Below are 24,334 nucleotides of genomic sequence, written 5' to 3'. Positions count from 1 at the left end.
GCAGCCTGCAAGAAACACATCTGGATAGTTAGAGCAAACATAGACTCAAAGTCAAAGGTTGGAGGACAATCCTTCAAGCACACAATACCCTTAAAAAGGCTGGGGTGGTCATTCTAATATCAGATGACAGACTTTAGGGTTAAAAAGATTAAAAGTGAAAGAGATGAGCAATTTAAGGCATGTGTACACCAAGAAGAAATTATACTTCTAAACATACACACCCAATAAGGGGCCAGAAAAATACTTTTAAAAATTGCTAGTAGGTTTGAAGAAAGTTATCACCAGCAACACAACGACAGTGGGAGATTTCAACACTACTCTGTCACCCCTTGATAGGTCAATCAGGATAAAAGTTAAAGAGGATATATTAGTTCAGAAAGCAGAATAAAAAAGAGTGGCTTAATCTTCTATCATCTATCTATCTATCTATCTATAATAGATATATGGCTAATCTATCTATCTATCTATCTATCTATCTATCTATCTATCTATCTATCTATAATACATATATGGCTAATTATATCCAGAAAGTGGGATACACATTCTTCTCTAATGCACATGGGGCATTCTCCATGATAGACCACATGCTGGGCCATAAAACATACCTCCAGGGCCCAGAGACATAGCACAGCGGCATTTGCCTTGGAAGCAGCCAATCTAGGACCAAAGGTGGTTGGAATCCCGGTGTCCCATATGGTCCCCCGTGCCTGCCAGGAGCTATTTCTGAGCAGACAGCCAGGAGTAACCCCTTAGTACCGCCGGGTGTGACCCAACCCCCCCCCCAAAAAAAATACCTCCATAAAATTCAAGAGGATAGAAATGGGTTCTACTAATATCTCAGACCATAATGCACTAAAAACAGAAATGAATTATAAACAGACAAGAAAAAATAACTTTAACACCTGGACATTTAACAGCTCACTATTGAACAACCAGTGGCTCAGAGACAAAATCAAAAAATTCCTGGGAAAAATAAAAATGATGACATGAATTATCAAAATTTGTGGGATACAGCAAAAGCGATCTTTAGAAGAAATTTATAGTTTTATGAGCATTCATCAGGAAGAAAAGGTATACAGAAATAACTTAGTGGCAGGGCTTAAGAAATTGGAAAATGAATAACCAAGGTAAAATGGATACATATTTAGACTTCGATAAACTTTATGGTTAAATCAAATGATATGGAATACATGAACAGACCTATCACAACTGAGGAAACTGAAATGGTAATCAAAAGGCTTCCCAAAACAAAAGCCTAGGCCCAGATAAATTCACAGTGAATTTTTTCAAATATTTAAAGAGAATCTATTGCCAATTCTTTTCAAGCTCTTCCAGGAAATTGAAGAAATGGGAAAACTCTCAAATAGTATCTATGAAGCCAATATCACTCTGATATCAAAAGCAGATAAAGACACCACCAAAAATAGAGAATTAAAGGTTGGTATCCTTCATGAACACAGATACAAAAATCCTCAACAAAATACTAGCAAGTAGAATCTAACAGCTCACCATGATGATTATACATCATGATTAAGTAGGATTATTCCAGAGATGCAAGGGTGGTTTAACATATACATGTAAATCAACATAATACAATAAAATATCAATGAAAATAAACCCAAAATCTATGCAATCATATCAATTGATGTTGAGAATGCAATGGACCAGATCCAGTACCTGTTCATGTTAAAAACTTTCAACAAAATGGGAACTGAAGGAAGTTTCCTCAATATTGTCAAAGCCATTTATCACAAATCCATTGCAAATATTATACTCAATGGGGAAAAACTAAAAACCTTGTCTCTAAGGCTAACTAAAAGATCTTTTCTCTAAGATCTAGCACTAGGCAAGGTTTCCTCTCTCACCACTTTTATGCTTTACAGTACTGGAAGTACTTGTCATAACAATTAGGCAATAAAAAGAAGTCAAGGGCATCTACATAGAAAAGGAGGACATGAAATCGCAATTTTCAGACAACATGACATTGTATCCAGAAAATCCCAAAGACAAAAAAATGCTTCAAGAAACAATGTATTTGTATAGTAAAGTGGCAGGCTACAAAGTTAGTTAAAATTAATACACAAAAATCTGTGGCTTTTCTATACAAAAATAATGAAAGAAAAAAATAAAGAGAAGAAATAATGAAAGAGAAGAAAAAGATACTTAAAAAAAAAAAACCCATTTACAATTGTACCTCAGAAAACCAAGTACCTAGGAGTCAATTTAACTAAAGAGGTGAAAGACCTACATAAAGAAAACTACAAAACACTGCTTCAAGAAATAAAAAAAAGATACAAGGAAAAGGAAAAATGTACCCTGCTCATATACTGGGAGGATTAACATCATTAAAATGTCAATACTTCCTAAAGCACTGTACAGATTTAATGCAATCCCTATAAAATAACAATAATATTTTTCAAAGTTGATCAGACGCTTCTGAAATTCATATGGAGCAATAAATGCCCACTAATAACTAAAGCAATCCTTGGGGGAAAAGAAGGTGTGAGGCATCACTTTCCCCAAATTTAAACTGTACTGTAAGGCAGTAGTCATTAAAGCAGTATGGCATTGGATAAAGATAAACCCTCAAATCATTGGTATAGATTTGAATATTCAGATATGAACCCACAGGTTTACATCAATTAATTTTTGGTGAAGGAGCAAAAAATATAAAATGAAGAAAATAAAGCTTCTTCAGCATGTGATGCTGGGAAAACGGGTTAACTGCATGCAAAAAAAAAAAAAAAAGAATTCAGATTTCTCTTTAATGCTATGCACAAAAGTGAAATGAAAATGAATTAAAGACCTTGATATCAGACCTGAAACCATAATGCATATAAAGAAAAAACATAGGCAGAACACTCCATGACATTGGAGATAAAGGAATCTTCAACAATGAAACACTACTGTCCAGCCCATTTTAAAGTTATTTTACACATAACAACAGATAGTCGAAACTGGAGTGTTGGTTCATGAATTTAATTTGGAGTTCTTGGGCCTAGAATGGGAGGGGACTTTGGGACTCTGATGATAGGCCTGGTGTTGGAATGATGTGTGTATGAAACTAGCGTTAGCAGTTTTATAAAGCATAGGACCTCAATAAATATATTTCCCTCTTAATAATAAATGGTGACTTTCATTTTTATTATTTCTTGAACTTTTTTTTTTTTTTTTGTATTGCTTTATTTAAGCTCCAAGGTTACAGAATTGTTCATAGTTGGGTTTCATTCACAGAATATTTCCTGAATAATATCAGAAATGTTTTTCATGTCCCTCCCACTTACCCCCCCCACTTATCTCTGGGGCTGGCATTTTGCCTCGTTCTTTCTCTCTTTTTCTGAAACTGTGGTTTGCACTATTGCTAATGAAATGGTATCATGCACTCTATCCTCTTTCAGCAACCAGTTCTTGTCCAGAGTGATCAGTTCCAACTATCATTGTCAGAGCAGACCCTTCTCTACTCTAACTGCACTTACTAATCTTTGTGGCAAGCTTACTACCATGGACTGGTCTTCCTGACCCACATCTCTACAGTCAATGGATATTATTACCCATAGTATATTTTTATTTTTCTTATATCACACAAATGAGATTATTTTATGTCTATTCCTTTTACTCATTGCACTCTGCATAATACTCCCCATATCCATCCTTGTATAAACAAAGATCACGACTTCATTTTTTCCTAACAGCTGTATAGTATTCCATTGTGTAGATTTACCACGTTTCATTACCCACTCATTTCTTCTCAGGCACCTTGGTTGTTTCAGATTCAAACTATTGTAAATAGTTCTGTGGTGAGCATAGGAGTGCATAAAGTGTTTTTGTATTGTATTTTTGTGTTCCTAGGGTATATCCATAGGAATGATATCGCTAGATATGGAACACAATTTCTAGACTTTTGAGAAAGGACTATATTGTATTCCATAAAGGTTGGACTGGTTGCATTCTCACTGGTCAGCAATAAATGAGAGTCCATTTCTCCCCACATTCATGCCAGCACTGGTGTTCTTTGTGATGTGTGTCATTCTCTGTGGTATGACATACCTCATTGTTGTTTTGATTTATATCTCCCTGATAATTAATGATGTGGAACATTTGTTCATGTGTCGTTTGGTCTTTCTTCTTTGAGGAATTATCTGTTCAGATCTTCTCCATGCATGGTGACGCTCAGGGTTTACTACTGGCTATGCACTCAGAAATTGCTCCTAGCTTGGGGGACTATATGGGATGCCAGGGGATCAACCGTGGCCTGTCCTAGGTTAGCACTTGCAAGTCAGACACCTTACCGCTAACGCCACCACTCAGCCCCTTCTCCTCATATTTTGATGAGAGTTATATAAGTACTTGGGGCCTCCAGAGCTATACCCAGAGATGCTCAGGAGTAGTGCTGAGGATCAACCCTGAACAGATGCATGCCTTGCAGAGGCCCCACCCTTGGTCTATCCCAGTTCTTGTGGAATTTTTCTTTTTAACTCTTTAGGACCCAGATTTGAACTTTAAGAGGGACATCTATATCATCCTTCAGTCATTATGAAAAACTTTTATGTATGTGCAACTCTGTGTGCCCACATATAAAGAGGAAGGCCGAGAGTCCATTTATGTCTTTTATCCATTCTTAAAGAGATTCATGATCCAAAACAAGTAAAAACTACCAGTCTACAATGTTTGACCTTGTCTCTTTTTTTATTTGGGGAAGTAACATTATTTAAAGTGTTGAATGACAGAAAATTTACAACCTAACTTCCATTTCCATACAAAAGGGTTATTTTTTATAACAAAAATTCCATCCATAAAACTGTCAAAGATCTCTTAATAACAAATGAAATAATAAACAGCAGCATGCAACTTCTGACACAATCACTCTAGAATGGCTACTGCCAAGCAATTAAAAGAATACTATTTTATTTTTTAATTTAATTAATTTTTTAATTTAATGAATGTTTTTGTTGTTTTGGGGCCACACACGTGGCACTCAGGAGTTAACTCCTGCATTGCTCCTGGCTCAGGAGATGCTGGTATCCAAACCCGAGTCCATTCCAGATAGCCATGTGCAAAGCAAATACCCTGCCTCTTTGCTTTGGCCCCAAGAACACTATTTTAAACTAAAAGTTTTGATTTATTGCCCTAATCTCTTTCTCCTCCTTAATGTGTTGTCTTAAAGCATTTCTCATGCTATCATTTTAGAATAGTTTATCAGTCTTTATTCTGGGTTTTTTGTTTTGTTTGGGGGCTATCCCCCTCAGTGTTCAGGTTTTACTCAGTTACCAGTGCTCAGGGATCACTTCTTATGGGGGGGGCTTAGAGACCTTACATGGAGCTGATTTTGAATCTGTGAATGCTACATGCAAAGCAAATTCCTTACACACTATCCTACCACTTCAGTCACTAGTGTCTCTATTCTGAACCACTCTACATAGAATATACTCAAAAAGAATTAGCAAAAACTCACTGTTTCATTAATTATCTTGCATTTGATAGGAGCCTATGGGTGATGAGTTGTCAATGGATTATGAACTCTATGTATCTGTATCAACATTTCATTGAAAGCCTTTTTATAGGTCAGAATAGTATGATCCTTAAATCTAAAAGGTGAAAATAAATTTTATTTACATAGCAACTATTCATAAGTAATGATTCCAATTAAAAGTATATAAAGCTGATTGCAAGTTTCAGTACTCCCAGCCCCAAAATTCATGATCTTTGTAAACACATATATGAAAAGAAGGAATGGCTATCAGACATCTCATATTAACTGTTATTTCATGGTTTTATACAAATATAAATAACTTATACATTTAGTCTATATTTGAGATCATAAATGTTTAATCATATTTATTTTTCTTTTTTATTTTTTTGGTTTTTGGGTCACACCCGGCAGCGCTTAGGGGTTACTCCTGGCTCCATGCTCAGAAGTCGCCCCTTGGCAGGCAAGGGGACCATATGGATGCCGGGATTCGAACCAACCATCCTTCTGTATGAAAGGCAAACACCTTACCTCCATGCTATCTCTCCGGCCCCCAAGATGTATTTTTAAACAAAGAATACCAAGGGAGAGTGCGAACGCAGTCCCCCACTACCACAAATAATGCAGTCGAGTTTCCCACATTTGGGGAAATCGCAGGGGTCAGCACATCCGGAGTGCAATGGATAAGCCTCGGCCTGGGGAAACCACCTTCATGATCATGGTATCTCCCCTGCCAGGTAAGTATATGTTTAATCATATTTTAAATGGACTACAATTCTGACATTAATGCAATCAAAATGTTAATTTGTTAAATCAAAATACATCTATATACAACTAGCCATGTCTCTCAGCTTGCCTTTTATTTTCTTCAAACTTACCAGACAAATATTATTTTAGTAGTTATGCTGTTTTTTTGGGTTTTTTTGCCCCCAATTCACAATACAGACTAGGCAAAAAGCCTCGTTGAGGTGTATATGGGGTGCATTTACTGTACCTCCTCTTTTTATACAGTCAGTGTAAAGAACACAGCCTGTGGTAAGTTATGCTGTTTAAAATGATCTTGGGGGGGGCACACCTGGTGGCACTCGGGTATTACTCCTGACTCTGTACTCAGAAATCACTCCTGGCAGGCTCAGGGATCATATAGGATGCTGGGGATCAAAATGGGTCAGCCACATGCAGGCAAATGCCCTACCCATTGCTCTGGCCCTAAAATGATCTTTTTTATTTTTCCCCTGTAAGTTCTCCCTAAAATGATCTTAAAAACATTTAATACCATCAAAAAAACAGGGAGATGAAATGAACAGGCATTTCCCCCAAAGAATTATAGATGGTCAAAAGGCATATAAAAAAATGTTTCATATCACTATTCATCAAGGAGATAAAAATAAAATAAAAAAAAAACCATGTCATACCATAAGACTAGCACACATCACAAAAAAACAAAACAAACAAACAAAAAAAGACAAGAACAACCAGTGCTGGCCTGCTTTCCTGCATGAGGCAGCCAAGAAGACAACAGTGAACATAATCTCTTCAGAGTCCAGCACAGAGTAAGCTGTCTCCACTCAATAAGGGTGGATACAGATTCCTGCAATGTGTTTGGGCAAAAGAGAGCCATTTTAAAAGGCTGCTGCATCATTCCCTGCCTGCTTTCCTGCTTTCCTGTGTGAGGCAGCCAAGAAGACAACAGCAAACATAATCTCTTCGGGGTCTAGCACAGGGTAGAAAACTTGTCACAAAGAGCAGTTAGTGGGGCTGGAGAGATAGTGTGAAAGTAGGGTGTTTGCCTTGCATGCAGAAGGACAGTGGTTCAAATCTCAGCATCCTATATGGTCCCCCGAGCCTGCTAGGAGCGATTTCTGAGTGTAAAGCCAGGAGTAACCCCTGAGCGCTGCTGGGTATGACCCCCCCCCCCCAAAAAAAAAAGAGCAGTTAGTGTAGAGAAGGGTCTACTGGAATAATGATACTTAGAACTGATCACCCTGGACAAGAACTCGGCACTGAAAGTGGAGAAACTAAGAGGCAAGGCACCCCTCTATAGTGTCCAAAGGGTGGGACTGGGAGGAGGAGGGGGAGAGAGAAAGAGAGGGGGGAGCAATTTGCTTGGCCTACAGCATAATGGGGAGGGAAACAGGAGACATCAGGAACAGGAAGGGTGCACTGGTGAAGGATGATGTATATTGTATGACTGAATCCAACAATGAACAATTTTGTAACCATGATGCTAAAATAAAGCAATTAAAAATAATAGTGATCTTCTTTACCACCTGTTAAATTGAGTTGAAAACAAAAAGGAGGGAAGCTTGTTTTCTCTTACATGTATCTGAGATGTATGATGCCTGAGACCCAGAGTAGAAGTAATTCTGAAGTAATTCTGTATCTGAGTTATGGGTCTCTGTAGAGATAAATAAGCATTTATCTGCATCTTCTGGATTTGGTGAGAGGTTAAAGATTGTACTTTAAAGAAAGCTCATCAAAGTTTATCTTAAATTGGGGCCAGAGTGATAGCACAGCAGTAGGGCATTTGCCTTGCACGAGGCTGATCCAGGATGGACCTGGATTCAATCCCTGGTATCCTATATGGTTCCCTGAGCCAGGAGAGATTTCTGAGCACATAGCCAGGAGTAACCCCTGAGCGTCACCGGGTGTAGCCCAAAAAACCAAAACAAAAAAAAGTTTACCTTAAATCCACAGAAAAAAATTAAAATAATGAAAATGAAATAGGACTGTTTTCACTCATCAGATGGCTTCCTGTTTTTGTTTGTTTTGGGTCACACCTAAGGGTACTCAAAGTTTACTTCTATTTGTGCTTAGAGGACTATTTCAGTGTCAGGAATTAAACCTGAGTCGCCCTTGAGCAAGTCAAGCATCAACCCTCCACATGTTGTACTCTTGCTCTAGTTTCAAAAGGGGTTTGGTTTGGTTTGGGTCACACCCACCAGTGACCAGAGATTACTGTGATCTGTGCCCTGGCCCTATGCTCAGGGGTCATTCCTGGCAGTGCTCGAGGGACCATAAGAGATGCTGGGGATGAGCCCAGGTAGGCTTTGTGCAAGGCAAATGCCCTACCTGCTGCTATCAATCCAGCTCTCCTAAAATCCTGCTTCTAAAAACAAAAGTAACTCAACACCAAACACCATTATGTGGGTATTTTTCAAATTTCAGTTAATATGTTAGACTACTAAAAAACTGACTTCCCACTTTCAAACATCATTTCCCCCTTCATGTTAACTTTCCCATAGATAACAGGAGCAAAGGTGAGACACATTCATATAAAAGAACACTTAACAGTTTTATGAGAAAATAAAGTTTGAAAGTTTAAAAATGTAACTTACTGTTCATGGAAATCCAGCATTGGTGGTTCAAATCGTATAGGTCTGCAATTACCGCGGTACAGAGATATACTATAAGTCAGAAAGAAAACATAAGTGATTCTTCAATACATATACTTTCAAACAAAAATCATTTAATTTTTGTCATGAGACAATTATCTTTAAGAAGAACATAAATCTTATGTTCTACTGTAAAAATTTATTAGAAGTTAAAAAAGACATTTTTTAAAAATGAATGAAATAAATGGGAGTATTCTTCCTTTTCAAAAATATAAAACCAGAATGGAAGAAACTATTCACCCAATACCCAGCTGAGAAGGGGTTAATACCAAAAATATACAGGCACTGGTAAAGCTTAACTAGAAAAAGAAAAACTAATCTTACCCAAAAAATAAATATGAACAGACTTTCTTCAAAGAGAAATATAGATGAATGATCCACATCATTAATCATAGGAGATATAAATCAAAACAGTAGTGATATATCAAATCACACAACAGAGACTGGCACACATCATAAAGAACAAGTGGTGGTGCTGATACAGGGAGAAAGGGACTCTCATTCACTATTGGTGGGAATGTCAACTGGTCCAACCTTTTTGGAAAAAATGGATATTCCTCAAAAAACTAGAAACTGAGCTTTCATATGACCAAGAAATACCACTCCTGGGAATATACACTATGAACAAAAAAGTCCAATGCAGAAAAGGCATCTGTATTCCTATGTTCACTGCCATACTACTCATAATAGCCAGAATCTGTAAATAAGTTCCCGAGAACAGATGAGTGGATAAAGAAACTGTGTTACATCTACACAATGAAATAATAAGTAGCTATTAGAAAAAATGAAGTCATAAAATTCATTTATACATGGATGGATATGGAAATTATTATGCTCAGCAAAAATAGAGGGAGAGGGTTATATTTAAAATAATTGCACTCACTTGTGGAATATTAAAAACATAGTCTGGTATAATTATCCCGAGGCAATAGAGATGGGGGCCAGGAGACCAAATTTTGAAAATGATCACTCACTCTAGACAAGAACTAAGTGCTAAAAGGAAATAAAGTGATATGCAGGATACCCTTTCAGTAAAATATTGCAAACCACATGTCTAATAAAAAGGGGAGAGAGAAAAAAAAGATAAAGTCTGCCACAGAAGCAAGCAGGGTTAGAAGAAAGGGTGAGAGGGAAACAGGACACTAGTGGTGCAAAATGTATATTGGTGAATGGATGGGTATTGGAACACTGTATGACTGAAACTCAATCATGAATAATTTTGTAAATCTATATCTCATGGTGATTCAATTCAAGAATTTATCTATAAAAATAAAATTGTGAAAACATTATGTTTGAACTACTGAAATATATCCAGTGAACACAGTTGATCACAATATACCTTGATATGTTTACTTAATGTTTTTATATATGCACAGAAAAATATATCATTTACAGCTAACATATTTGGCATACTACGATAAAAACCACAAACACTGTAACTAGTACATCTAAAGAGTAGCAATGAAACTAATTAAAATTAATTTTCAAATATAATTTTTTAAAAAAAACATTATTTATTGATTGGTTGTTGGGCCACACCCAGCAGTGCTCAAGGGTTACTCCTGGCTCTACACTCAAAAATCACACCTGGAAGGACCATATGGGATGCTGGAATTAACTGGGTCCCTCCCAGGTCGGCCGCATACAAGGCAAAAGCTCTACCACTCGCTGGGCTATGTCTCTAGCCCCTCAAATATAAATTTCTAAGAACAATTATACTCCATAGCTGCTATGCTGTCTGATCACTGACCAGTCCATAGACTCTTCTTGAAAGAGACCTAGACCAAGCATGAAAAATTGGTACACTGGTCTTGCTGCTGAAAACTGGAGGCAATCTTGGAAAGAAGGCAGTTCAAGTCTCTGCCTAAGCCTCAGCACCCACTGATGAAACAAATAACTGACCAAAACTCCAGCTATGTCAGTATTTGAGCTGAGATCTCGAGTATCTTTGGAGTGGATACAGGCAGCTACCCCCTCCCTCTCCATACTTCCACACTTCCAAAGCACTGACAGTGACAGATACACCCCACAACCACTACCATGTCAACCAAAGAACTTGGAATTCCTGGACTGCTGACCACATACACAGCCATGCAACAATTCTAATTTTTCAACACTAACACTTCAGCAGGAATACACCAAATCAAAAATCAAAGTAGAATAGAAGTCACCTTAGTTTAACAAAACCAGTAACAGAATGACGACCAGCAACCAACAGCTTAGTACCTGTTCAGACAATTGTAAAATATAATAATTTTTACCAAAAAAAGGAGAAAAAAATTCTAAGAACTAAAATTTCATTGGGTAAAACAAGATTAACTAGCATGTCTGGGAGTAAGGAAAGTGTTGACACACGTAAAGTAATTTGCTTATACTATAAAGTTAAAAATGAGAAACTAACATGTCTTAGTAGATATTTTTTGTTTTTAAAGATATGATATTGAACAAAACCCATCTTATAATACTACTTCTATCACCACTATATTCCTTTTTAGTTTTACAAAGTTGTTTTGGATGAGTTTCCATCATACAATGCTCCAATACCCATCTCTTCATCAGTGTACATTTCCCATAATATCCCCAGTTTCCCTCCTATCTTGTTCCCTCTCCCCTCCTTGCTTGCCTCCATGACATTTTTCTTATTTTCTCTCTTCCATTTTCCTTTTAAGTCCTTTACCACTGTAACTATATAATTTCAAATGATACAGGAATTTCATTCAGGAACTACAGGAAATATATTATAAACAGATAGACATTCAAAATATGTAAGGAAATTTAATTTTAAATCAATCTCATAAAGGGTAAAGAGTGAGTAGTGGAAGCTAAAAACAGTAAAATATAAAGGTGTTTTTAGCTCTGACAATTAGGGGTTTTGCTCCAAGCTATTTGATAATTTCCGTATATGCTGAACAACAAAAACAACAAAAAACAAAAAGGAAAATACCAAACTGCAGGGGGCCCTATTTTGGTTCTCCTAGTTCCCTCTGCACCCAAGAAAAGATCCAAGAACAGGGACAGAGTGGCCCTCAAATCAACAAAAACCAAAACTACCAAACTTGTTTTTATTTCTCTAAACAACAAAACCAAAGACTGCATCAAAGAAGTCACCCATCTTTACAAGAAAGAGCTCTGCACAGGCAGCAAAAGGTAGAGACCACCTCTTGATTTTTTTTTTACTTTTTAGGTATAGTGTGACAAGAACACTCTGGGCTCCTTTTAAAACAAGATACTCATCAGCTCAGCAATTTTTATAGCACAAAACACAAATTTAAATAAAATCTCAATCCAGATAGAGGGAGAAAAAACATAAGCATAAAGTATTAAATCAACTTATCTTTGCTTATAAGTGCTATAAGTACTGAATAAATTTTTTTTCCCTCAAACCTGAGAGTCTACTTTCCAAATTGCAAAAATTCTCAAGTGCTAAGCAAAATGAGTAAAGAGTATACAGTTCATTCATTCAACATTAAACAGACAGGATGCCAGGGGATCTGTGGGGTTGGGGCTCCTGGATCAAAACAAAGAAGATGCTTTCTGTCCTGGTAGTGGAGGCAAAAGAAGGTTTATCCAGTAATGACAGGTAATATATAAAGACAGGAACAGATAAGGATTCCCTGAAATAGACAAACCTGAAAGGAGGGAGAGAGGGAGAGAGGGAGAGGGGGGGAGAGAGGGAGAGGGGGGGGAGAGAGAGAGGGGGGGGAGAGAGAGGGGGGGAGAGAGAGAGAGAGAGAGAGAGAGAGAGAGAGAGAGAGAGAGAGAGAGAGAGAGAGAGAGAGAGAGAGAGAGAGAGAGAGAGGGAGAGAGGGAGAGGGGGGGAGAGAGGGAGAGAGAAGGACATAGTTGATATATACATCTCTACAGAACCAGGAAACAAAGTCAATGCAGGGAAGGAAGCAATGGGAGATCATGAGTCAAGATCAGAGCCAATGGCTTGGTCTTTTGTTTGTTTGTTTTGGGTCACACCCGGCATTGCTCAGGAGTTACTCCTGCCTCTGTGCTCAGAAGTCGCTCCTGGCAGGCTTGGGGGACCATATGGGATGCTGGGATTCAAACAGGGGTCTGTCCTGTATTGGCTGCATGCAAGACAAACACCTTATGCTAGCTCTGGTCCCTACCTAATGGGAGACTTTTAAGGGTAACAAAGAGCCTTGACAGTGTTTTCAGCAAGGAATTAACAAAATCTACTAAATTTAAAAGACTTCATTCTGGCTGCACTGCGGCTGACCAAAAGCAGGAAAGGGGAGTCCTGCAACAGTCATGAGAGGCTATAAGGATACCCCAATGGGACACAGGTAAATATCATGTATGGGGGTCACAGGAAGAAAATAAGCATGGGAGTTACAATCAGAGAAAGGCCAAGAAACACTGATGTAGAATAATAACATAAAGGGTGGTAGAAGTGACTTTGCAAAAAGAAAGAGTATTTGGGGCTATTTCTGGCTGTGTTCAGTATAACTCCTACTGGTATTCAGGGGACCATGCAGTACTGGGGATTCAACCTGGAACCCCAGTATGCAAAGCATGTGCTTATCCTTTTGGAATCTCTCTGGCCTTCCATCTGCTTCTTTTACAAATGTTTTGGAAGATGGAGATACTTTGCTTTAAAGTGTGAGAGAGATCGAAAAGAATTAAAGATGACTTATTTCTGAAGATTTCTGGCCAGAAAAATAGAACACAACTCATAACAAAGAAGGAATAGACTTGAAATGGGGAAAGACTAAATGTTCAAGAGTATTGTTTTAGGCATTCAAATTTGTGATGTTATAGATGGAGATGTCACTAGGATTTGCTTGATTACTGTTTTATATAAGTCATTCATTTTGTATAAAATCTTATGGTCACTTTAGTGACTTAATTCTTATAGTTTATTGATTCCCCTATATCTGCAAATGTATAATGTTGAAAACAAACTGAGGAAGATACAATATGAAAAATAGTCCTATGGGTAATGATTTCTGTTGCTAGGTGAACTGTCAGGTAAGGTTAATATACCAAATGAACCATAAAACTCCTTTCCGGAGCTCTGTAAATCTTAAGGATGCTTCTTTATATGTAATAATTCCACTGTGATCTTGCTCTATCTGTGGTTTTCATAACTGTGACTAGGATATGTCTTGAGGTGCTTTTATTTTGATTCCTTTTAGTTGGTACTCTTTGGGCATCCAGGATGTAAGTGCAACCATTCTTTAGCTCTGGGACTTCTCAGCAATGACATTGTTTCTTCATAGGGATTTTCTTCTTGGATCTCTGGGACCCCAATGATTTACGTTTTTCTGTTGAATTTATCCCAAAGGCATCTTCTGTTAACTAATTTTGAGGAATTTTCTCATTTTTTTGTTTGCTTAATTTAAAGCTTTTTTCAACTTCTGCTCTAGGGAGTTGTTATGCAACTCATCTTTCGGCTCACTGATTCTGTCCTCAGCAGGTGTTACTCTGTTGGTGAGGCCTTCCAGTGAGCTTTTTCATTTCGCCAAACAAGTTTTTCATTTGTTATTTCTGTTAAGTTTTCTCATTTCAAATATCATACCCTTTGAGTCTTACTGGCTGTCTATTCCATGGTCTTTTTGAGTTCTTGAACATCCTCAACATTATCAGAGAGGCTATATAGGTGGTTGACATCACTAAATGCTGTGGCATTCTGTGTTGCTTTCTCATTGTGACTCATTTCTCAGTGTGTTGGCATTTTTATGTGTTGTGTTATATTCTACTTGACGAGAAAAAATGTGGCTTGGATATTTAGTTTTCTACTTTCTTAATACCACCAATGAACCTGAATCTCCTTGGCTCCTATCCCCCATTATTTCATATTTGTCTTTCTCACCCTTCATAAAAGACCCTGGATAGACAAAACCATACTGAAAAACAAGAAACTGGTTGGCATCTCATTACCTAACTTGAAACTGTACTACAAAGCCAGAATGATCAAAACATCTTGTTGAAACAAAGGCAGATATTCAGACTAATGGGTCAGAATAGAATATCCAGTGACAACCCCCCAAATATATGGTCAACTAGTTTTTGACAACGAAGCTGAGAACAGGAAATGAATTAAAGACAGCTTCTTCAACAAGTAGTGTTGGAATAATTGGATAACCACATATAAGAAATTGAAGCTGGATCCATATCACACACTTCCATAAAACTCAACACAAACCAAAATGGCACCAGCAGTTGGAGTTGTGGCTTAGCATTAACATTCTTTCTAGGTGCACCCAGAAAAAACTATGGCCACGAAAACAGACAGGACGGGTGGCAGCAGGCTGCTTTTATTCAATAGCAATTTTCACCCTAGGTTACTACACCTGGAGAAGAGTACATCCACCTGTTTTGCTCCACATAAGCACATTTTTTCTAGTAAGGTAGAATATAACACAACACATAAAACACCACCACACTGCAAGGGTCACAATGCGAAAGCAACACAAAATGCCACAACCAAAATTAAAAACTATTTACTGCGGGGCCAGAGAGATAGCATGGAGGTACGGCTTGCATGCAGAGGTCAGTGGTTCAAATCCCGGCATCCCATATGGTCCTCCAAGCCTGCCAGGAGCAACTTCTGAGCATAGAGCCACGAGTAACCCCTGAGCTCTGCTGGGTGTGACCCAAAAACAAAAACAAAAAAACTATTTATTGCTTTGGCTCTCAAAGTGTTTTAAAGTAAAATGTTGGTTTCCCTGTGATGTAAGTTCTTTATATATTCCTTATATAGTTGAGATACTTTATTAAGTAACTGTACTTTGAGTATTTTCTCCCTATTACTCCTTTTCCTCTCATGAGGGTTATCTTTTGGGAAATAAATCCAGCAACATATGTGATTCCTAATTTAGTCAGGCAAATGTAAAACATTACACTAGAAGACTGCCACATATCACAAAGAACAAAACCAACCAGCATTGGCACGGCGGAAAGGACAAATGAATCTAGTCTTTCAGGAAAACAAAACACTCCTCAAAAAAGTAGGAATAAGATAACATAGTGTGTAGGTCATTTGCCTTGCACACAGCTGACCCAAGTTAGATCCCCAGCATCCCATATGGTCTCCCAAGCCTGCCAGAAATGATTTCTAAGCACAGAGCCAGGCGTAACCGAGTGCCACTGGGTGTGGCCCCAAAACCAAACAACAACAAACTAGGGATAGGAGTAGTTCATATGACCCATCAATTCTTTTTTTTTTTTTTTTTTGGTTTTTGGGCCACACCCGGCGGTGCTCAGGGGTTACTCCTGGCTGTTTGCTCAGAAATAGCTCCTGGCAGGCACGGGGGACCATATGGAACATCGGGATTCGAACCAACCACCTTTGGTCCTGGATCGGCTGCTTGCAAGGCAAACGCCACTGTGCTATCTCTCCGGGCCCAACCCATCAATTCTTATCCTTAGAGTGTATTCCCCAGGCCCCAAAAACATACAGAAAAAATATTTGCATCCCTATGTTCACTGGTACGCTATTCACAATAGCGAAAATCTGGAAATAAGCCAAGCATCCAAGAGCAGACACACTGGTTAAAGAAACTGAAGTACAAACAAACTCATAAGCAAATACAGTAACACAGAAGTTCAACTAGCAACAAAAAGCCTAGACAATTTTTAGACAGTAAATTTTTAGTAACACCATTATGAGATATAATGACAATCACAAATTGACTTTTTAATTTAATTTTTGATAATTCCATTTGCCATCTTGTTGTAACAAGCTATTATGAAGTAATAGTCTGTGCCCCTTAAAGGAAGCAGACTTGGATGGTGGGTGGGAAACTGGAGACACTCGTTGTAGGATTCATTTTGAAACACTCAATGCATGAAACAACTGCATTATAAATAACCTGGTAAATCACAATGTTATAATAAAAAGAGGGTGGGAAAAACTATGGTACATATCCATAATGGAATACTACTCAGCTGTAAGAAAAGATGAAGTAATGCAATTTGCTGTTAGGTGAATGAAATCTGAAGAATATTATATGAGATATAAAGAAACATAACTGGAGAATAAGAAATGCCCAAATGCAATGAAATAAAAAAAAAAAAAAAAAAAAAAGTGAACTGGGGCCGGGCGGTGGCGCTGGAGGTAAGGTGCCTGCCTTACCTGCGCTAGCCTAGGAAACGGACCGCGGTTCGATCCCCCGGCGTCCCATATGGTCCCCCAAGCCAGGAGCGACTTATGAGCGCATAGCCAGGAGTAACCCCTGAGCGTTACCGGGTGTGGCCCCCAAAAAAAAAAAAAAAAAAAAGTGAACTAGTCTTCAGTAGAATGTTTGCCACTGATGGAGGGAGGGGAGCAGGGAATAGGACAAGGAAGGGAATACTAAGATATTGGTGGAGGAAGTGTTCATTCTGAAGGAAAAGGAGGTGATAAAAGGTGTAAAGAGTTATGCATTATAACTTATCAGTTACAATACTATAAACCATAATGTCTAAAAGAAAAAGAAAATAGTGCCTGCCAAAGAAGTAGAAAGAGCGGTGGAAGGGAAATTGGAGTCATTGGCAGAGGAAAGAGGACAACTATGAAGGGACTGGTGTTGGAACACTCAAATACTTCCGTAATTCATGGCTACTTAATTAACATTTTTTTAGATTTCACATGCAGTATAACTTTGACGATAAAACAAAGATTAGGGATTGAGGGGAATGCAAAGAAAGGGTCTTAAGGACAATCATATAGAGGAATATTGGCACTTTGATGAGTATGGTATGAAAATAGTGCACCTCTGAAACTTATAAATATCTATACACTTATAAACCAGTATTGCCTCAATAAAAATAAATTTACCATAAGTAAATGAGAGAAGTTAAGACTATAATTTTGGAGTCTAGGTTAATGAAGTTAATAGAGCATGCTTGGAATCAAGTCATCATGTTGTGAGTAAACAAGCCTTTAAGAAAAGAGAAAGGAATCCAAATGGAGAATTTTTAGGTGACAGCCTAATATATATATCAGCTAATAATTAACACCAGCACACATATAGAACATGCTTCCAGCACCTATGATCGCTTCATTATCAGCTCAACTCTCCTTAAGATGAGTAACCTGGTAACCATGAAGCAGACAAGCTGTCTCTGCTGGATCTAGGTTCTAGATCTACAGAACCTGACAGAATAATGAAATTGTTACATATATATTTTATTAAGGATATAAGTAATAGGTAAGTGGATAATGAGATCAAACTATATTTATACACTGATGACTTCATTTTATAAAAAATAAACATAGCCCAAATTTGATCATGGTTAAACAATATAATTTTTGTAAACATAACCTAATATTTAATCCATAATTAATTTCCAAACTGCTAAAGTAAAGGACTAAGAAAAAAGAACAAAGTAAGAGATGTGCTCTTTTCCTGACTTTGGTCAGAGTTTTAGTTAGATGGTCCAACTAATGTATCAAATTAGACTCACACAAGTCTGGAAAAATACACTGCAGGTAAAGGGTGGAAGAATGGAATCATGCAAAACGCATTAAGCAATATGACCATGGAATCAGATATGAACACCTCTTTATAGGCTGTTGGGCAAATTCTGTGGGTTAGGTTTACAGAAAAAGCAGGCCCCAGTAGGGGTCATAGTGAGAGAGAAGGTTAGAGTAATGGCGAAGAAGTGGGGTCATTCTTACAGAATGAAAAGCATAAAAAAGAAAAGAAAAGCAAAACCAGTGAATTTGAAAAAAGCTTACTAAAGAAAGCTTTAAAATTATTTTATAAAAAAAAATAAAATAATATTATTTTATATTTCTTTTGGGAGGATTCCAAGTAGGATATCTAGGGGCTACTCCCAGAAATGTCTGGACAATAGGGTCCAATGGTTTAATGCTAGGACTTGACACTGCTGCTTGGGGAGGGTCACCCAGTGGTACTTAAGGGCTGTGCTAGTGCTGGAAACTAAACTTGGGTCTTTGTACATGCAAGAAATGCACCCCACCTCAACACCTGAATGATCTCTATTGTTTTACTCTTAGCCTGAATATTTTATTGTTGTTATTGAGATAGCTACATTTCATTAATCTAATGACATACCTAAATGTAATTTAAGCATCAAGAATACCCAATTAGTAAATCAAATATCCTTTATTCCCTCTTTAGATGCGAGGTATAGAAAGAAATGAGGCCTGCAGTTATCAAAGACGAAAGTAGTTGGATGCGGGACAGGAATCCTCAAATTCACGTGCATGTACATATTTTCATAATATGTGAAGTAAAGCCTGATATCAACAAAAAACAGGTGTTCAAAAGGGTCTTTTTGTTAGATTCAATGTTCTGAGGTCCTCTTTTAGAGGCCTGAAGGCAGATTCCTAGTGATAAGTGAGGTAGCAATGGTCAGGTGATAAAAGGCAGTAATAAGCAACAAGGAGTTACAAAGCTGATTCCTTTTCAAAGACAGGAGTTTCAGCTAATTAGTAAAATTTCTTTTGGTATGATACTAGAATGTCACACAATGTCTGCTTGTTTGTTTGTTTGTTTGTTTTTGGGTCACACCCAGCAGTGCTCAGGGGTTACTCTGGCTCTACATTCAGAAATAGCTCCTGGCAAGTTCAGGAGACCATATGGGATGCTGGGATTCAAAACACCGTCCTTCTGCACGCAAGGCAAATGCCTTATCTCCATGCTATCTCTCTGGCCCCAATGTCACACAATGTTATTTCAAATTTAAACCTAATTTTTCAGAATATTGCTCAAAGCTAGAGAACAAGATTGGCATGTGGAAGGCTTTGGGTGGCTCAATCCACAGCATCACATGGTCTTCTGAGTACTGACAGGAAGAACCTCTGAATACTTGAGTCACAGAGCAGGCAAATAAGTAACAAATAAAATATTATAAACCTATTATTTCATACATAATATTTGTAATACATTATAAAATACAACTTAAAATCTGCTTTTCTGGGCCAGGAAGATAGCACAGTGGTAGGGAGTTTGCCTTGCATGTAGTACAGACCTGGGTTCAATTACCAGCGTCCCATATGGTCCCCCAAGCTTGCCAGGTGTGATTTCTGAGTGCAGACCCAGGAGTAACACCTGGGTGCTGCCGGGTATGACCCAAAAAGCAGGCCCCCACCAAAAAAAAAAAATTAAAAAAGTGACAAAAACCTGCTTTTTCGCTTCACCAATAATGCAGGGGTGCAGGGGCCACCCAGAAGAAGTAAGGTGTACGTTAATATTTATTAAATATACATGTGTATATATGTATACATACTTCCTGAAACAAGGTAATTTTTACTGAATGAAAGTTACTTAGAAAGAAGTGAACGGAAAGATAGAAAGGAAGTGTTCTGTAGATTCTCCAGAGTGGAAATAAGCAAAGAAAAGAGCAAGCAGATATTGTGTTCAACAGAGACCACAATCTTAAAAGCAACCAAATATATAAAATATAGATATTCCTTTACCTTTTCTGTTGATATGAACTGAGTCCAAATGTTGTCTCAGTCTGTGAAAAGATAACAATAGTTAAAATAATGAAAGCAAATATTTATACTATGAACATAAGGAATATTCATTGTGAATACTGTAGCTTCAATTTTGATTTTATACTCCCTTAGAGTTTCAGATTAAACCTAATCCCCAAAACATAAAAATCATTTGCCATACTACGTAATTCAGGTAAGACTCACTGTATTTCAAAAATTAAATATACACAGAAAAAAAATTAAAACTTAAGTGTACACAAAGTAACATGATTGAATTTTTCAAGTTTGCCAAGCTAATGAGTTCTATAAGAAGAGTCTACTGTACAATCATTTTGTGAGGCTCTCTGTGCCTCTCACTGTTCACTGCTTACGACAAGTACAGTAAATTAAATTCATGTTATATTGACTGGGTAAGGAAGATGGTGATTTAAACACTATGGATTTATACATTAAATAAAGGAATATGAAAATATTGGAAAGGATCTATGAAAAAAAATACACAGGGTGGTGCCTCAAAACAAAGAAAGGAAGGGAGAAGATAGGAAGTAAGGGAGGGAGAGGAGGTAGGAGGAAAGAAACGAGAGCTGGAGGGAGGGAAGAAGGGGATGAGAGAGGACAGACAGACGGAAGGACGGATGGAAGGAGGGCAAGCTCTCATCAGGAACACCAAGTCAAGTTGCAAATCAGATGGGAAAGTGAAACAGATTTTCAGACACTTAATACACACTGCTATGAAACTGAGTGTTCAAATCCTCCTTGGTCATGGTATATAATATATTTATTCATGTATTTATTTATTTGGAGGCCACGCCTGGCATTGCTCAGGGGTCACACCTGGCTCTGAGCTCAGGGGTCATTCTTGGTGGTGCTTGAGAGACCAAATGGGATGCTGGGGACCGAACCAAGGTCAGCAAATGCCTTAACAAATTATGCTATTGCTCCAATGATTCTGTGTCAAGGATCAGCCTATAGTTCTTTTTCTTTTCTTTTTCTTTTTTTGTGATATCTCTGTCTGCTTTTGGTATTAGGGTGATGTAAGCTTTATAGAAACTGGGAGTTTTTATGTTTTTCTAATTTCCTGGAGGAACCTGAAATGAATTAGCAATAGGCTCTCTTTAAGGGTTTGAAAGAATTCACTAGTGAATCCATCTAAGGCTGAGCTTTAGATTCTTGGAAGTCATTTGATTGTCATGTCAATTACTTCAATACTAATAGATCTGTTCAGGTATTAAAAATAAACTTAGTTCAGTTTTGGGAGGTTACAGAAGTTCAAGAATTTATCCATATGTTCTAGTTTTCTCTCATTTCATGTCATACTGGTTCTCAAAATAATCTATGATCCTTTCACTTTTTGTAATGTCTCTTCTCATTCAGTTTATTCTCTATCTTTCTTTGTGAATCTTGCTAGTGTTTTAATAATCTTGTTTATTTTTTCAAAGAACTAGGTCTTAGTTTTATTGCTCCTTTGGATTCTGGGGCTTCCAGTTCATTAATTTCTGCTCTATGTTTTATTATTTCCTTCCTATTTCCTGCTTTGTGGTGCTTTTGTTGGTCATTTTCCAGCTTCTTAATCTGTGCAGTAAAGTTATTTGTGTTGGCCCTGCTTTCTTTCTGATGAATGCTTGCATAGCTATGAACTTTCCTCTAACATGCTCTTGCTGTATCTCCCAAGTTCTGTTAGTTTATATCCTCATTCTCATTTTCTTCCAGCAATCTTCTAATTTCCTCTCTGAGTCACTGGTTATTTAGAAACGAGTAATTTAGTTTTCAGGTTTTTCATGTTGTTTCTCCACTTCTGTTTGAGATTAACTAATTTTCACTGCATTATGGTCTCAGAAGGAAGATGCTATCCTCCTTTGTTTGAATAGCAGTGTATTTTGTGTCTTTATTCTGGACAATGTCCCTCGTGCACTTGAAAAATATTACATTTTGCTTCTGTTAGATATAAAGTCCTATATACATGTACAGTTTCCATTTATTCTTTCAAAACAAGCATTTCCTTACTGATCTTTAATTGATCTATTAAGAGTGTCATAGTGGGGCCGAAGAGATAGCACGGAGGTAAGGCGTTTGCCTTTCATGCAGGACGGTTGTTCGAATCCCGGCATCCCATATGGTCCCCTGTGCCTGCCAAGGATGATTTCTGAGCACAGAGCCAGGAATAACTCCTGAGCGCTGATGGGTGTGACACAAAAACCAAAAAAAAAAAAAAAAAAAAAAAAAGAGTGTCATAGCAATGTTGAAGTCTACTATTATTGCATTTTTAATAACTTACTTCAAGTTTATTAGCAATTGTTTTCAGTATTTTGTTGGTCCCTTATTAGATGCATATGATTAGGAGTGTGAGTTCTCTGTGGTGTATATGCTCCTTGAACATTAAGAAATAACTCTCTTGACTGTTACAACCTTTTTGAGGTTCAAGTCTGTCATCTAATCATCATATGGCCACCCCAATCTTTTTGTTGTTGTTTTTGTTTTGTTTTGGGGGCCTGACCCAGTGGCGCTCAAGGGCTACTCCTGGTTCTGCACTCAGAAATCACTCCTGGCAGGCTCGGGGGACCATATGGGATACTGGGGATCAAACCTGGGTCCAACCCATATGGGCCATGTGCAAGGCAAGTGCCCTACTGCTCTCCAGTCCCACCAAATTTTTTTTGAGGAGTTTGTTTGGTTGAACAATTGGTATGTTTAGTCCATTGACATTAAGAAAGATTATTGTCATGGAGTTTTGTCTGATCTTTCAATAGAAGTGTGGTGTTTGTGGGATTCCTGTTGTCTTACAGTTCTTCTCATACATGTGGTTACAGCATATGAAGTATCTGAGCTGTTGTTTATCCATGATGTTGTCTATCATTCTTTCACATTTGGATGAGTCTCCTGCTGGGTAAAGTATTCCTGATGAGTTTTTCACTACATCAGAACACTGTAGTTAGGCCTGGACAGTTTCCTTTGTTAACTCAGTTGTAACTCTTTGTGGGGAGGGCGGAGGGTTGGGGCCACACCCGGTGATGCTCCTGGGTTACTCCTGGCTATCCGCTCAGAAATCAGTCCTAGCTTGGGGGACCATATGGGACATGGGGATCAAACCCAGGTTTGTGCTATCACTTAGGCCCTAGTTGTCAGTATTAATGGTGTTTATTTGTACATAATTTCCTTTTATAATCTTTTGCTTTTAAATTCTATCTATATCTTGGCTTTCATCATTCTGATTGGAATGCACTTTGGGTGTTCCTATTGGGTCTCTTAAGGTGGTGCTCTTGGTGCCTTTAGGATATTTCCAGGAAGGGAATTTCTCAGCAATAATCTTTTGACTGTTGCTTCTTCATAGGTGTTTTCTTCTGGGCTCTCTAGGACCCCAATGATACTCATGTTGTTTCTCTTACATTCTTCCCAAAGTTCTTGTCTTTTTCAATTATTTTTAGTTTATTTTTTCACCTGAAGGGTCTTAGCACGTCATCTCTGAGTTTATTAACTGCATCTTCAGAAGCTATTATTCTGCTTTTGAGGTCTTCTAATGAATTTTTTTTTTTTATTTCAGCTACCAAGCTTTTCAGTTTTGACATTTGATTATATTTTTCTTATTTCGGCTCTCATATTATCTTGTGTTTTACTGGCAGTATGTTCCATTGGTTCTGTGAAGTCATTGAATATTCTAAGCATTCCCAATCTGAAGTCCATTTGAGACATATTATATAGGGGGGTTAATATCGATCTGGTCTCAGAACTGCAATCTTTTCCTAGAAGTCATAATGGTTTTTTGCATTGCCTTACCATGTTCCTTTTGTATTTTCAAGGTGCTTCATTCCTCTGTCACTGTCAGAGTCTTCCCCACTCCCAGTGTGGCCACAGGGAGCTTTATCTGGGTAGGAGAAAACTGCCAGCTTGAGAGGCCATGCCATAGGGTGTAGAATCTGACTTTTGTGTGCGGGGTGAGAATCTATTTGATCAGGGATATCACACAGCTCCACCTCTAGGCCATATGTTTTTCCCTGCTACCACCTGTTCTGAAGCTATACTCCTATTTCTTTTTTTTTTTTTTTTTTTGGTTTTTGGGCCACACCCGGCGAT

The 24,334-nt window shown here is 37.8% G+C and overlaps 1 protein-coding gene and 2 non-coding genes across 3 annotated transcripts in view; all 3 read right to left on the bottom strand.

Moving 5' to 3' along the window:
- Positions 1-24,334, bottom strand: part of TMEM131 (transmembrane protein 131) — a 195,929-nt gene that overhangs the window by 113,346 nt on the left and 58,249 nt on the right. Inside the window, exons 3-4 of the mRNA XM_049784899.1 lie at positions 20,246-20,286; positions 8,806-8,874 (exon numbers count right to left, since the gene is read on the bottom strand). Of these exons, the coding sequence (XP_049640856.1) occupies positions 8,806-8,874; positions 20,246-20,286 (110 nt within the window). The remainder of the gene's footprint in view (positions 1-8,805; positions 8,875-20,245; positions 20,287-24,334) is intronic.
- Positions 6,049-6,212, bottom strand: LOC126025292 (U1 spliceosomal RNA). Its single transcript, XR_007501318.1, has one exon. It is a non-coding gene; the product is annotated as a U1 spliceosomal RNA (small nuclear RNA).
- LOC126024872 (small nucleolar RNA SNORA51) lies at positions 6,387-6,517 on the bottom strand. Its single transcript, XR_007500968.1, has one exon. It is a non-coding gene; the product is annotated as a small nucleolar RNA SNORA51 (small nucleolar RNA).

This window comes from Suncus etruscus, chromosome 12, assembly GCF_024139225.1.
Source record: "Suncus etruscus isolate mSunEtr1 chromosome 12, mSunEtr1.pri.cur, whole genome shotgun sequence".
Lineage (NCBI taxonomy): Eukaryota > Metazoa > Chordata > Mammalia > Eulipotyphla > Soricidae > Suncus > Suncus etruscus.
The sequence above is the reverse complement of the archived record's forward strand: the minus strand, read 5'-3'. Positions and strand labels throughout refer to the sequence as shown.